The sequence below is a fragment of the Xyrauchen texanus genome, chromosome 44, assembly GCF_025860055.1.
Source record: "Xyrauchen texanus isolate HMW12.3.18 chromosome 44, RBS_HiC_50CHRs, whole genome shotgun sequence".
In the NCBI taxonomy this organism is placed as follows: Eukaryota; Metazoa; Chordata; class Actinopteri; order Cypriniformes; family Catostomidae; genus Xyrauchen; species Xyrauchen texanus.
This window is the reverse complement of record NC_068319.1, coordinates 32,301,557-32,318,256: the sequence shown is the minus strand read 5'-3', so window position 1 is coordinate 32,318,256 and position 16,700 is coordinate 32,301,557. Positions and strand designations below refer to the sequence as shown.

The following is a 16,700-nucleotide window of genomic DNA, read 5'->3' as shown; positions in this document are numbered from 1 at the left end:
TGCCATGTATCACAAAAAAAGCTCAACAAATTCTGGATTGGTTTTAGTTTGACAAAACTCACCAAATCCAATCAAGCTTCATTAGGGTTAAGTGGTATCAAGACGCTCATTACAAACTTTCTCTATCAACTCAGGCTTTGATCCCAAGGTTATGATTAGTTCACGAGCACATTCACATGAATGAAGCAACTGCCAATCGTGTGCGAGACAGCGCAAGTCACATCTCGTGAGAGAGTCATTTAATTTTCCGCTTAAGATGCTCATGAAAATTCTGATAAATTATAATAATGTAAACACAGTTATAACACAGCAAAAGAGGACATAAAACACATTTACACGAATAAACAATATGAATTCATGAATAATTATAATACATTTACACATCAAGAAGAAACATTGCTACTGCTAGAGCACACACAAAATCTGAATGTGATGAACATATTCAAATAGATAATAAATCATTTAATTGAAGTGTCTTTAAACAACTGCAAGACTGCCATAAATATATTTCTTGCAATAAATAATGTTCATAAATAGCTTATTTTGTAAATTTCTAAAAATGTCTCATTGAAGTGCACTTTAAATTGGAGTGAGAAATACTGGGGGGAGTGACTGTCACTTTACTCACAGCTGATTGGTCCAGGATCTGGATGAGATCTCTGATGGGGAACATAACCAGCCCTGGAGCAGGTTAGCCGATTAGTGTATGTACTATGATGAGGAACACCAATGAAGGCCTATCCACTTATCTGGTACCACGACTTCAGCGTTTAAAGTTAAAGTTACATTTGTCTAGCTAGCTGCTTAGTCCTGCTTTGTAACAGGGGCCACAGCATACATGACAAATCATTCAATGTATAATCTTTTATTTTTTATTTTTTTATAGCGTCTTCATAATGCACATCATGAAGTTTGATTGAGTTTGCAAAGCTGTAATCTAGACAAAGGGTGGCTACTTAGAAGCTAAATTTGTCTCACATTTTGGTCAAAACATTATTCCAACACTTCCATTTGTATCATGTCATAGTTTTGATGACTTCAGGAGCTGGTTGCACCAGCCTTGCGAAAGTTACAACTTAGACTAGTTATAGCATAATTGGGCACTACAATTGACAATTTACGCACAACTAACTAAATTAAGGCTGCAACAATTTTAAATTTAAATTAATTTAAGTGAAACGTAACTGTACACTAAATATTTATGAAAACCTCAGTCATGGAGTTACAGTTGGAATAAAAATGTGTGACAGACTTCAATCCTTTAGACATTAATGATGATGGTGACATTTATGAGAGAGAACATTATGTAAAAAGACTTTTTAGAGGCCGGCAAGATCAAAGTTTCAATACACTAAATAAATAGGATATTAATAAGAAAAAAATCTAAATTTTTCCAGTCTGTTGTATTAATATGTATGTATTGCCCCTTATTAATTTTAGATATAGTTTCTGAATATTATTATTTACATATACTTATTGTATTTACTTATTTCATTTACATGTAGTTTTGGAAATATTATTTATTACCACTGACAGTTCTGTGAGACAAAAAGAGAACATCAACCATAACAAGATAAAACTGAAATGCATGGGTTTTCAACACTTTTGTTTACAAATTTGAAGACTGCTTATTGGATCAACAGAGGTACGTAAATGTCATTTTATGTGACTACACATTACTTTACGGAGAGCTTACGACCTACTAAGTCTTGTGTTAAGAACTGGTGGTCCCACCAAATGTTGCACTTAAGTCTAGTTAACTAGTAGTTACTAAGTCCTTAGTTTGAAATTCGTGGCCCAACTTCAAGGGGTCATGTCATGAGGAATAAAATGTTCTTTGATTTTTTTTTACATAAACAGGGTTCTTACACCTTTTCCAAAGTCAATTTCAAGCACTTTTCAAGCATTTTCAAGCTTTTCCAGATGTTATTGTGCTATAAAAAAATAAACATGATAGCATTTGTTATAGCATTCTACAGAAGGGTGACAAATTAAAGGAAACACGTTTCATGGTTCAAACTGTATCACCTGTCTAAGTAGACTTGGTATCCTATATAACCTGGATTAGTCGATATAACACAATCACTCAAATAATCACTAGACAAATAATTCCTTTCCTTTTCTTTTGCAGCTCTTCGAAGGCCATTGGACTTGAATATAATGTAAAAAACATGTAAAAATATCTCAATCATATTCATATTGAATAAATGGCTCACCGGGTGATATGGGAATGCTAGATATGATATAACTGCATAACTTGAAAACACCACCTTCATCGTGTCATGGTATGCAAGAATAGCGTTCACTTCTGTGCCTGGAGCATTTCGGGTAAGTATCTGTGCAATTGCGCTGCTCAAGCTCAAGGTGCTTTTTTATGTCACATTTGACACTGTTAGCAAGGTTGAGCTTATTTGCTGAAAAAACATCATGCAATAATGTAAAAACAGGTCTCTAGCGTGCAAGCAAATGTGAGTGGAAATTACTGGGTGTGAATGTGGAAAATTATTTGGTGGCACTATATGTCTGACACCTGTCATCAAAGCTTTTGAACTTATACCATCAGAATCAAAACTCCTTATCCATCTAACCTTAAATATAAATTATGTTTTAAACTGTGGAAAAAACAAACAAAACAAAACTAAAATCGTGGACGACTGACATGTGCAAGTCTGGTTAAACAGTGAATTATTTTACTTGCTATCACTAAGCTATGTCACCTAGCAATGAGCCTGGCTGGCAAAAAAAGATACTCGTGTGACGCAAATTTACAACATTCTTTTGAATGTCAAATCAAATATTTGATGCCGTGAGTGTTCCTTCATTGACTATTAATATTATTTTGAATGGCCATGGAAAATGAAGAAATGTGATAAAACGTTAGCTGGTCACAAAACGTAGTCCGTTAATTTACCTGATGAACTTTCACCTTTTGCTGACCCTTTATGCATTGCAGAGCTAATGTGTGCTTCTAAATCACTTGCACCTTTATTAGCAACTGATACATAAGTGCAGCTTTACATGTCATACATTCTGCTTCTCACGGATCTCAACCAGGACGAAAGCATGGGAATTTTTCTTACAAATCTTCTGTACATTTTCATAAACTTTCGTTTGGGCATTGTTTCCAATCAGCTTTAATTTGCTGCAGTCAAGCAACTGTTTGATACTGAACACAACAGCGCTTTGCGCGTTCGCGGGGAGATTAACAGGCAGGAATTTGGCCAATAGTTGCTGCAAGCCTCTTATAATTGACCAACTCGTGTGCGAGAAGGCGGGACTTACAAAGAGGGTTTAAAGCAATGCAAATAGGCGCACACACACAATGAAGTATTAGACCAGATTCACATCATAAGGCAACTAAAGCAGAAACCTGGACATTTTGGCAAAATGTCCGAAATGTTTTAAGGTCCGAAAAAGAGGACATGTCTGGGAAAAGGAGGACGTATGGTCATCCTAAAGAACGGTAAAACTCAATGTTATTTGAGCACACCAGTTTGGGAAACACTGATATACAAAAAGCGAGCAACGAACGTTCCCCATCACAGAAACGGAAGACTTCAGTCTAGCGCGAGCTCACTATGCACTCTCGCATAAACTCCCGTTATAATCACTGAATCTAATGGTCTAAACTGCTAAATGAATCTGTTGGTTACATCGTATCTGTACTTTGTTGTTTATGATGAGAGAATTCACGAGGGTGCAGAATTCAGTGAACAAACTTTTTTCATCCCTCATCCTCCCGAAAATCGACTTATCATTAGCATGTGAATTTGCCAGCTAGCTTAAATAAACGTAATTGCCCTAATATAATATTTCCTACATCTTACATTTCACATGGCTCTAAAGTGCAGACTCTCCCATGGTGAAAAGCTGCACATCCCTTTTGCAGACTTTACAGGAGGCTACTCGAAGATTTGGTGCTTGTTTTAACCATAATTTGTATTTTTCGTTCTCAAGCCAACACTCATTGAAGCGGCAACCTCCCGACATGTTGTCATCTCCCACTCTGTTCCATCAGAGGGCGCACATCAAAAAAGACTGGCAGATCACACTATAGCCACAGGCGCAGAATGGCATGGAGTAGTTTTCGTTTTATGCAAAAGGCAAAAGCAATAGGGCTTATTTTATCTAAAAAGTGAACTATTCAGTAAGACATCGAATTATTATGAAAGTAATGCAATTAAAATTTCAAGCAATTTCAAGCACTTTATCCAAATCCAAGCACTTTTCAAACCTTGAAAACACTTAATTAAAATTCAAGCATTTTAAAGGATTTTCAGCACACATAAGAACCCTGCATATAAGAGTTCATAGTACTATATAAACATACTGTACCTTTTAGAACTCAGAACTTCCTCCCCAGTCCAAAAAGAGGATTTATTGACTCCAAGCTTCTGTTCTCTACATCCGTATATTTGTGAGGTCACAAAGGGTACTCATTAATGCATGACCGCCTCCAAGACTGCATGACCACCTCCAAGACAGCACGACATCAATGCCTCCATTTACATCATCGCATGTGTGTCCAAGCCACTGGTGCACAGCTCAAGTGAGTGACAAGGAGAAAGCGGGACAGGTACAGCCATTCCTATACACATAGAGGAACTATTGCTGTAGTTGTTATTGAAATAACAAAGAGACCGCAATGCCAGGGAAGAGTCGAAAATGTTGAGACGTTCCTGGCTGTGGAAATAGCCTTTTGAAGGATGACAATGCTTGTTTTTGTTCCTGAACTTGTCAATGTGGATTATATGGTTTGGTCGGCACATTTCTCTAAAGATTCTTTTGAAAACTATTATGATTTGAAAGATTTACATTTACATTTATGCATTTGGCAGACGCTTTTATCCAAAGAGACTTACAGAGCACTTATTACAGGTACAATCCCCCCGGAGCAACCTGGAGTTAAGTGCCTTGCTCAAGGACAAGGTGGTGGCTGTGGGGATCGAACCAGCGACCTTCTGATTAATAGTTATGTGCTTTAGCCCACTATGCCACCACCACTCCGTTAAGATGTAGCTGAACCAGCAACACTGGATATGACATGGTGAGTAACAAATGTAATACTAATGTTGATGTCTGTATTTTTTGATATGCAAGGTATTGTATTGTCAGCCATTTTTAGGCACAAAATAAACCATGATCAGGACTACAATGCAGAGTGGATTGTGCTTTTTTTACTCTATCTTACCAAAGAAATGCACAATTTCTCACAAACTTTTGATGTGAGAGATAATTATTTGATAAAATTAGAAGAAATGCAATGAAAGGCAGTTCTCATCTGTCTAGTTTTAGACACAATGTCCTGTACTTTGGTAGAAATGTATCGGGATGCCCATGTCATATATTTAAGCATTTAATAGTTGGACGGCAATCCCCATTTACGATCAACTGGTGAAAATGATCGTTGTTGCGACATCGAGTTTCCATTGGAAGGCCTATTTAAGCGGACTCACTACAGAGGCGAACACATGGGCCAACAGTCCTTTCAAGCGGGATACAGATGTATTAACCCTTCACATTAATCTGGGCTATTTTCACTGTTTCAGCTAAACAGCGTGCTGAAATTGTTCAGATTCCAATTGTTATTTCAGTCGATCTGCAGTAGTTTGATTGTGTGCTTCACATAAATTGGGACATATAGTTAATAACAACTGCCTGAACTGTGTGCTTTCAGATAAATCGCTTGCATGTTTTCATTTGTTTATTCAAAACAATTCCACAAGTGTTATGTGGGGGGTTGTGTCTAATTTAAAAATGTTAGCCAATCATAACACAGTGGGCATGTACAGTGTACATTGAAGTCTTAAAGGGGCAGCACAGACAACTGTTTCAGACAGTGTTTCAGACAGAGGGCATGAAAGGTCATTTAGTACTATGTAAACCTCAAGATAAATAATTAAGTAAATAAAATAATAAAAAAAAGCATGACATGACCCCTTTAAGTGAGACCTTACACACAAATGGAGCAACACTACCCAGGTGTTTAGGTGTATAATACTTTGACTGAAATTGTATTGTCAACATGCTGAGAATATACTTGATGTATTGTACTGCAGAGCCGCTAAAGTAGCAAACAATATGAATCACTATTTGTTGGATTCACGTTAAGAAAAATGTTACATACACTCGTCATCTGTATGAAGTTTCTGTTTAAGTTTCTCCATTTTCTTGTCATCTCTCAGGAGGGTCTTGTCTCTCTTTAGCGTCCCGGTGATTTCTTCTTTCTTCTCCTCTCCCAAGTCACGCACCAGTGAATATTCGTCATAGTTTGTGATGCCTGAGAGACAGGGAGTGATTTCAAATCTTATTATATTCAAAATGCTTTGCAATCATCATATTGTTACAATTAAACCTCAAAGCGATCTTACGTTTATTTTCTTTTATTTACATTTTACTGGTAGTTCTTACTCAACAAAATGCCTTACAATAAAGTGCACAAATCATGTTGGCATTTTCTGAAGAAAACTTGAGTGGTGCATGCTAATGAAAAAGTCAAAACTACGATACAAGCGCGTTGTGAGTGGTTGCTATGCCGTTGCTATGTGGTGGCTTACTCGCCGAAATCAAAAGAGCCTGATCACTTCACAGAAACAGCACACCTCTCCTCAACAAGCTGCACAATATGAGGTAACATTCATGTGCGTAACAAACAATGTGGGACGAATCAATAGAATCAAATTCTATTAATCGAATAACCGGCAGTATTAACCAGCTATTAAATGTTAACCAACAAGCATAGGTCAAACAAGTGATCAAACAGGCATGACAAAGACTAAACATGTTTTGTTAAGTCTATACTGGCTGAAACAAAACGGGCTCACATGACAGATGTGCAGAATTATTCACAGTAGCAGCATCGGTTTGATTTTTGAGAGGAATGAAAACAAGAATGTGAGGGACAGACTTACCGCTCTTCAATGACATGCACTGTATAAAGCTATCGAAGAGCTCCTAGAACAAATCTAAATTCAGTTTTCTGGAGTTTTTGTGAACTAATATATCTTAGACATATTTTTTCAGTGTTTCATCAGCAGAACCAAAAACACTTTAAATAACTGTTCCACCCATTAAAGAGACTGTAAATCTATCCCTCACAGCCTCGTTCTGCTGTAAATAAGGACTTACGTTATTAAATTAACATTTGAATGAACAACTCTATTTTTTTACATTCAGCAACAAACTAATTTTGAATGGATCGCTTGCAAATTAACCTACTAGTCCCTAATCATAGGTTCATTGGCAAGCGATCCATTCAAAATTAGTTTGTGCACCGATGTATCGGCTGACAATATTTATATTTGACAATTATTGACCAAATTAAAGCCATCTGCATATTGGTTATAAGCATGAAAACACAGAAATGAAAAACTGATGGGGTATTTACAATTAATCAGTAACACACTTTGTAAAAACGACCAAACATTGTCCTATTGGTGCATCCTACCTAAGAGGCCACAACTTTTGCCACAAATAGAAGAATAAAATCAGTCTTAGCCTACCCAAAAATTGTGCTGCTGGGCAACCCTAATAATTTTTTTTCAGAAAAATCTATATATCTACATGGGCATGGGTCAGTTTGGAACACAGCCGGTTGAGAGTAAGACCGTTCCCAAATTAGCAATGTCTCCCTTGCAACATACTGTAAATAAAATGCAGGGCTGTAAACAAATGCTCTTAGATGTTGAGGCTTGCATAATTTGCATCGGAACATGTCGTCTTCACAGACTAAATGGTCCCAAACATTGGCTCCCTGTTAAATTTCATATTAATTTTAAAATTCTGTTAACTACGTACAAAGCTTTGAATGGTCTAGCTCTGCAGTTCTAAAGTGACCTTTTAACACGTTATATTCCATCATGTTCATTAAGATCACAAAATTCTGGCCTGTTGATGGTTATTAGAATAACAAAATCCACAAAAGGAGGTATCCTTTTCATATTTGGCTCCTAAACTATGGAATAGTCTCCCTAACACGTTTCGAGATGCAGACACACTCCCTCAGTTTAAGTCTAGATTATATTAAATCTATAACTCCGCAATACATTTTATGGCATCTATGCTTATATTATTTTATTTGTTTCCTTGTCTCAACCTCGGGACTCCTATCATGAGGTCACCAGAACCGGCTGGATCCAGCTCCATTCCACTGCAAGTTTCTCTGAGTGATGATGACTAATAGCAGCCAATGCCAGCCAGACATCACTTCAGTCTATTATGATGGACTTCAGAGGATGAACTGATGCCAACTCCAACCATAAGACATGGGATACATCATATACCATTGCCTAAACCTTGGACTTAGGATATACCCCACCAAACCTCACCGAAATGACCGGCCGGTTGAACTACAATGCACCTCACATATCTCTGCCCGCATCACCTCAGTCTACTGATAGACAACAATCTTATTATGGACAACCTTGATTTTGAGTAAGTGATGCAAATACCTGAATGGCAAATACCACTAATTAGCAATATTCGTGGTTAAACCATGTTATTAGACAAGCATTCTTGTGAAGATGAAGAAGAACAGGGGTGTAAGCACTGAAGACTCTGGTAACCCAGTGGCGATCCAGACTTAAAACCTGTTATACATGTTTGATATAAACCATCAAGTTCTGAGGCAGAAATGACTGAAAAGCATTCAGAGTGGAGATTCCACATTTAGGACTGCTTTCTCATATGGTCAAAGCCATTAATTGCACTAACTTACCTATCCTGGCACAGATGGTCATTAGCATGTCACTAACGATTTTAGAGTCATCCACCATGACAGTTTTAACAGTCCCATCCAACATGCGGATCTTCAGCGGTCTCTGTTTCTTCTTGTACTCCAGAGTGTCCTACGAAACACAAAGGAGTCTATGCCAAAGTACATACTGAACCTAATACGGTTGATTAATACTGTTCTCTACACTCAGAGAGTGACAACCATATTCTATAACCAAATCCTCTACTGAAAATTCAGGTAGTGACAACTGCATTTTCTGCAACTCCACAGTGTGTACAAAACTGAACTGAACAACTAGTTGTTAATGATGTGATTAATAGAGCATCTTATATACAGTGAATTCAGAAAGTATTCAGACCCCTTCATATTTTTTTTTTCACATTTTGTTATGTGAAACCATTCCTACCACTGGAAATTTTTTTGCCTTGTGCAAAAAAAATACAATTATTTTCACGTCAATCTACACTCCATACCCCATAATGACAAAGATTTTTGATAACTTTGTAAACTTATTTTTCAAAGTAGACAGGAGATATGCTTTTACGATACTTATATCTAACAGCTGTCAAAGAGCATTGACTAAATGTTGTCCCAGTGGATTCACTTGCCTTGAAAGGGACTTTCATGATGTTGTCATATCATATCTTGTAAAGTTTATGGCGATGCAGAGAGCAGAGCTAGCTAGACTGTGTGTCAACCAAATGGAGCACAGCAAAGAAAGGGAGAACAATAATTCATATAATATGTTGTTGGACATTAAATGTAGATGTAAAATAAACAATATTTAATTGAAATGCCACAATGATATTTTTTTAAAGAACCGTAATTCGATTATTACAGAGTCCTTTATATTTAAGATATGGGTGATTGTACACCAGTTAACAGTTTGTGCTATTTAATATTATTTGTCATTTAGTTATTTAAATTGACCTCCTGCTTTCAAACTGTGGACAAACAGTTGTTTTTGTTTAGTTTTGATAATGTGAAAAGCTATCAGCAATTTAAATTTTTTATATTGTAAGGTTAGTTTTTTAGACAAATATTTTAGATTTTCTGCATGTAAAGCATAAATTAATAAATGTATATTATTTCATAGCATTTATGTGCACACTAATGCAGAACATTAGGATAGATAGGAAAAACATGTTTTTTCAATAAAATACAGGACTTAAAATGAGTTTGTTATCTGATGAATTATCCACATATTAATCATGATCAAATTACAAATGACTTAAATTGCCATCCCAAAGCCTACCATTGGAAATACAACTTTACCTTATTGCCCTGGTCATTGCAACTGATGTTTTCCTTTGGATGGCTTCTTGATTAAGTCCTAAACTTGGGTCTAAAATAAATTGAGGGCTCAACCGGAATTTGAACCTGGGAACGCTCGCACTTTAAGCAAGAAACATACCCATAAACACATTCATGTCTTTATCTTGACATGGGATTTTGAACGTGTAAATTGTTAATTAAGCCTCCTTTTTCTTAAGATTTCCATTAATTCTGGATAATACTTTTTAAGAAATGTCAAGTAATTTCACTCAGAAATGTCATTGTTTTCTGGCTTTAAGAAAACTAATTATTTGAAAATAATTGTAATTGATTTTCACACAGTAGTCTTAAGTTTAACGCATCACATGTCGCAAACTCATATCTCGTGCAACCCTAATTCAATTTGAGATCACCGAGTAATCTACACAAGAAACAGCTCATCATTATCATTAAATAGGTTCAAAATATAAAAAAAAAAAAAAAAAAAAAAGGAAAGAAAAATAAACTCACCCCATTCCTAAGCATGTAGTAGTCCAGTGCTTTACCTGCCTCCAGCCAAATGCCCTTCTTTGGGTCCTCATCTGACAGGAACAGCCCATAATCACTAGCTACAAGAGCAACAGAAGAGATTGTTGGGGTTACAACCTAATAAATGTGTCAAAACCATGTCCAGAGGAATCTGAAGACTCTACTACATTTTTCTACTACAATTTGCCTTCTTGGCATCAGTATTTCAAATACAGGCTCATTCTCATGGATTAGATTGTGTCTCCCAAATGATTATGCTTGTTATAAAGCACTGACAAGCTAGTTAAGACCGCTGCACATTCCACATGAGCTCTTGAGTTTGGATGAGAGCCGTCAGTCATAGAGACAAATGATTCACTGGTTAGGACAAGTATGCAGCAGAGACCGTCCAGCACTGATCACTATTACATAACAGACGAACACTCATACAGGCCTTTTAAAGCAAAAGTTTACTCTTGATTTCCACTGTATTTCTTTTCTTTTTCTTGTTGTTGTTTTTTTCTTTGGAGGATATGGAATTTAGGAAATATTAAAATGGAAAGCCAAAAAAACAGATGTTATTTGGGGATTTTAGCCAAATATGGATAATGTGACCTGTGTTCCGTCTGTGCAGTGAGAGCTGTGAGTTGTTTTAAAAGGTGTTTATGGAAAATATATCTGAACACCATCAGGGCAATTTCAGATCAGTAAAAAGAGTGGAAAATTAAAACTTTAAAAGCCTCAGATAAACTTCTGCAGAGATCACATGTTATGCAATCTAAGGACATGCTGTTTTCAGAGACACCTGGTGTTGAAATATGATCAAAAACCTTTCTAGTTTGAGTCAAATGCTTTGCCTGAATTTTGAAATATGATATGTCTTCTTCTTGCTGATCACTCAGATGGACACACCGGTTCACTGCGCAAAGGTTGCCATGTGCTGCAGCTCCTCCAGACTGCCAAAGCGCTTTCTTTGCACCGTGGTCTCCTCTGCCCAGATCTGGCGTCAGAAGCCATCATGTAGTGGGCAGGACTGAAGTTTATGTTCTGTTGTCATGTTGCCTGTCTGATAGGGACACTGGTCTGACTGGCCAATTCTGAAATTGGTGAATAGGTGGTGGTTCATTCGGTTGGGGCCTCAAGCCTGAATATGAGAACCCGCTTTGCCCTTGAGAGCAGGTGGTAGGGGTCATTTCGGGTGTATAGTGGGTGCTGCTGCAGCCACTTGTTGTGTTGCTTTGCCTTGATGGTCTTGGCTTCTTTGAAGGTGGTTGACCTGTCACTCTGTTCCTTTGTAGTGCCTTCATTTGCCAGGGTGTCTGCGGCTTCGTTGCCTAGTATGTTGCAGTGAGAGGAAACCCATTGCAGCACGACTGTATGGGCTTTTTGTATTGACATGAGAAACGTGAGGTTTTCATATAACTTAAATAACATTAGTAATTACAACACTAGTTTGGCAGGTTTGTGGCTAAGAAGACAGTGTCTAAACAATGTTTAGAGTAAGGATGCTCCGATCTGGAATTTCTAGGCCAATACCGATAATTGATCAATGAAATTTTGCATTACAAATAGAGCTGCTATCTTATTCATTAAAAAAATTACTAAATTTAAATTGGTGTTGAAATAGGTGTATGACGAGGAGGGTGTGGCTGGGCCGTGAGGACGCACGCCCAACGCTGAATTGTCCTAATCAGCCGGGAGTTGCAGTTTGAGAGTGAGAAACACACACGCCCATCATGGCTAACACATAGACATATTTATTGACACTTTTCAGTGTACAACAAGACTTTTCAGCCATAATATTCAATACACACACTGCTTTTCAGCAGACCCGTTCAACATAAAGACACACAAATGGGAGTCGCATGACGCCATGCGAGGATCGGACATGTGAATGGCGAGCTCTGCGCACTTTGCTAGTTTTAACACTTTTAAATGACATAAACCGTTGAGATTCGATACACTCTGTTCCATAACTGTTCTAGGAGGTCAATGTGTCAAAGAAATTCAAAATCTTTGGGCTCTGGAGACATTAAAAGACACTTACTTGCTCAAGCTGAAGCCCCTGAGCTGGCCGCGAGCCTGGGAGTCAACTTGGAAAGGAAAGTGCGGGAAATGCAGCAAGAGATGCTGAACATGTCGGCAATGCTGATGAAGGTCGTTGCTGACTTGGATAGACTGACTTGGATAGACTGCGATATGTCGATAGATCACTGCCATGGAGGTAAAGTTCACTGAGGTGGTTACAAGTGTGGGGGATTTCGAGAAATGGATCGATGATCTGAGTGATCGGAGAGGGAATTATCTGTTAATCCGCTAGTGACCGAGGTTGATTTGGAGCGTATCTGGGAGAAGTTGGAGGACATGGAGAACTGTAGCCGGTGGAATAACGTCCGTATCGTCAGAATTCCTGAGGGTGAAATGGGGTAGGATATGGTGAAATTCTTGAATGGGCTCCTTTCGAATCAGCTTGACATAGCAGGCTATAAGATGGAAATTGAGCGAGCTCGCAGGGTTCCAGCTCGCCGATCCGTGGAGGGAGGCAGGCCTTGATCAATTCTGGCCAAATTTCTGAGATCATCATAGATCTTGTGTTACACATGGCGAGGAGTAAAGGAAGGCTTTCTTGAAAAATCACAGCATTTGCTTATTCCCAGACTTTGCGAATTCGAAAAGAGAGAAACGTGATCGATTCAAGGAATACAAGAAACTTTTACATCAACAGAAGGTCGCTTTTGCACTGATATTCCCAGCCAAATTGAGAATAAATGCTAAGGATGGCCCTAAAACATTCACATGCCGACTGCAAGTGATGTCCTTCATAGTCAATGGAGTAAGTCATCTTGTGGTACTTATGTTGCAGCCAAGTGGTCCGGCTCACTGAACATTCACTTGACTGAAACTGCGCGCTTCTTTTTGTGCTGGTTCCGCCTAGCGGCTGGAGTTTATTTTGTAGAGTAACACCCCTTCAGGACAGTTTTATGGATGAATATGCATGCTCTTTGTTCCTCCTATTGGCTGGAGTTTGTTTTGTGGAGTATTTCTTGCAATACATTGGAGTGATTAAGTCATTTGTTTGCACTCATGTTGCAGCTGAGTGGAACAGTTCACTGAACAAACGTTTGACAAATTGTAGAGCAAGATACCTTCAGGAAAGTTTTATGAATTAATCTACACGCTCTTCATGTTTATTCCACCTATTGGCTTAAGTTTTTTTAACAATTTTTATAAAATCACCAGACTTGAGTAATCTGACGGCAAAGTTGTCACAGGGGTTCTCGTAGGCGTGCATGGACTGTTTGGGTTTAGAGGACGCCAACCGGTGCAGTTGTGAGTGGGGTTAATATGCAAGTTTTTCTGTTTGTTTGGTTTTGGGGCATGTTCGGGTTTTGCTGGTTGCACTAATGTTGGAAAGTGGTCTTTATAATCTTGTTTTTGACACACAACCTATTTTTTCTTATATGTCAAAATGTCAGATGTTAATATGAGTGGACTGTCTATCTCCACGTGTAATGTCAATGGGTTGGGGCTCTCCATAAAAAGGAGGAAGGTATTTCTCTTCTTAAGCATAAGAAATATGATATAGTGTTTCCTCAAGAAACGCATCTTTCCCTGCAGGAAGCTGAAAAATTTGGGAAGATATGGGGTGGGCATGTTTTCTTTAGAGTATTAGACTGATTAGTAAACATCTACAATTCAAATATCTCAAATAGATTAAAGATAAATTAGGAGTCATTGTTGTTTTAGATGAAATTCAAAAGTCTTATTTTGGCAAATATTTATGCACCTAACGTTGATGATCAGGGCTTTTTTAGAGATCTTGAAGGGATGTTGCAGGCCGCTGGCACCCCTCAAGATATAATATTGGGAGGAGACTTTAATCTTTTGATGGACTCAGTCATTGATCATAAGTGTGCAAGCACCCTATAGCAACATGGACGCTTCACAGGATGTGTAAAAATCTTGGTCTTACAGATATTTGGAGAGTTTTGAACCCATCTGGGTCCAACTATAACTTTTTTCATCAGTCCATAAGATTTAAACTAGAACAGATTTTTTTATATCCAAGTTCCTCATTTCATCAGTTGCTGATTGCTCTTTTGGAAACATTTTAGACTCCTGGTCTTTTTAGATGCCCTGGTGTGTTTAGAGGTGTTGCCACATATGGAGAAAAGGAAATCATATAGTTGGCACTTTAATATACCCCATTTGCAAAATCCTGAATTTCAACAAACGCTAAAGGCTGAAATCAATGTTTATATGGAGACCAACTGGTCCTAAGTATCCTCTGTGGATGTCATAGGGGCCATATCATACAGTATGCCGTATTCATCAAAAAATCCAAAGCATAAGAACTTGTGGAATTGGAAGGGAATATTAAAATTGCGGAAGCAGTGCTGAAGCACCGAATGTTGTCTAATGGCCTCAGAGAACTGACCCGATTGAAATACAGATAGAATACTATTTTACCAAAAATTTCTCTTTGATTCTGAGATAAACTTGGAGGAGCTTGGCGAGTTAATTAACGCCTTGCCTAGAGGCAAGACTCTGGAGCCAGATGGATTTGTCGCTGAATTTTTTAGATCTTATGCTATAGAACTGGCTCCACATTTGCTAGAAGTTTATACGGAATCATTAAAGAATGGAAAGCTTAAGCCAACCATGTCACAAGCCTGGATCAGTCTGATTCTTAAAAAGGACAAAGATCCAAGCGAGCGTAAGAGATACAGTCCAATTTCCCTAATAGAGTGTGATCGATTTGGAGGTGGAGGGTTCGTTGTGGTCTGGGGCGGTGTGTCACAGCATCATCGGACTGAGCTTGTTGTCATTGCTGGCAATCTCAATGTTGTGAGTTACAGGGAAGACATCCTCCTCCCTCACGTGAACAAGTTTCTGCAGGCTCATCCTGACATGACCCTCCAGCATGACAATTCCACCAGCCATACTGCTAGTTCTGTGCATGATATCCTGCAAGACAGCAATGTCAGTGTTTTGCCATGGCCAGCGAAGAGCCCGGATCTCAATCCCACTGAGCATGTCTGGGACCTGTTGGATCGGAGAGTGAGGGCTAGGACCATTCCCCCCAGAAATGTCCGGGAATTTGCAAGTGCCTTGGTGGAAGAGTGGGGTAACATCTTACAGCAAGAACTGGGAAATCTGGTGCAGTCCATGAGGACGAGCTGCACAGCAGTCCTTAATGAGATGGTGGCCACACCAGATACTGACTGTTACTTTTGATTTTGACCCACCTCCACATGTCACATATCTGAGAAACTTGCTCAGTTTATGTCTTAGTTGTTGAATCTTTTTATGTTCATACAAATCTTTACACATGTTAAGTTTGCTGAAAATAAAAGCAGTTGAAAGTGAGAGGATGTTTCTTTTTTTGCTGAGTTTAAATGCATTTGGTATTAAAACATATATATATATATATATATATATATATATATATATATATATATATATATATATACATATACATATACATACACACACACACACACACACACACACACAGAGAGAGAGAGAGAACAGCCAGGGTTTGACTCTGAGTTATACTCTTGCAATGACTCACGCTGGCCAAGCTGTGCCTCTGGAACTCTTTCTCTGATGATGCGACAGGCATCATACACCACGGTGGAGGGCTCGAACTGCATCGTTTTCACTACATTCCCCACCCCGATCTTCAGCGACAGCACCACCATGACTGACACAATGCGACTGTGCCGCTGCTACACCTACAAAACAAATATACACACAAACTGCAATGTTGTATGTTGGGATTACCCAATCATATTACAAAATCACATAATTAGATTATGTTACATGAAATGTCTGAGATCAGATTACAGTTAGTTTCTTTTAGATTACATTATTACATTACAAATCAGAAAATTACTAGTGTGCAATTTACTAATTATGCTCTAAATTTTTCAATTAAAGCTGTGGTCAAAGCAAGATGCAGTTATATTAATATTCTCATTAATAAACCACTATGAAATAAATCATTGTAGAGGTGCTGTAGTAAATGCTGTATGTTGTGTGTTCAGTTTGGTTCCAGTGGGTCTAAATCAGTGGCAATGTTCATGTGTTTTCATTGAAGGGGGAGAGTTTAAACCAAAGACAAGCTGAACTTCCCTCTTACAGACAGATTTCATTCAGAGCCTTAATCAGAATCAAGGAA

The 16,700-nt window shown here is 38.1% G+C and overlaps 1 protein-coding gene across 1 annotated transcript in view; it reads right to left on the bottom strand.

The window, feature by feature from the left end:
- The window catches only part of LOC127636984 (talin-1-like), a 180,469-nt gene extending 164,248 nt beyond the window's left edge, over positions 1–16,221 (bottom strand). Inside the window, 4 exon segments of the mRNA XM_052117803.1 lie at positions 6,128–6,280; positions 8,717–8,846; positions 10,520–10,617; positions 16,092–16,221. Coding sequence (XP_051973763.1) covers positions 6,128–6,280; positions 8,717–8,846; positions 10,520–10,617; positions 16,092–16,221 — 511 coding nt within the window.
- Positions 16,222–16,700: the final 479 nt, after the last annotated feature.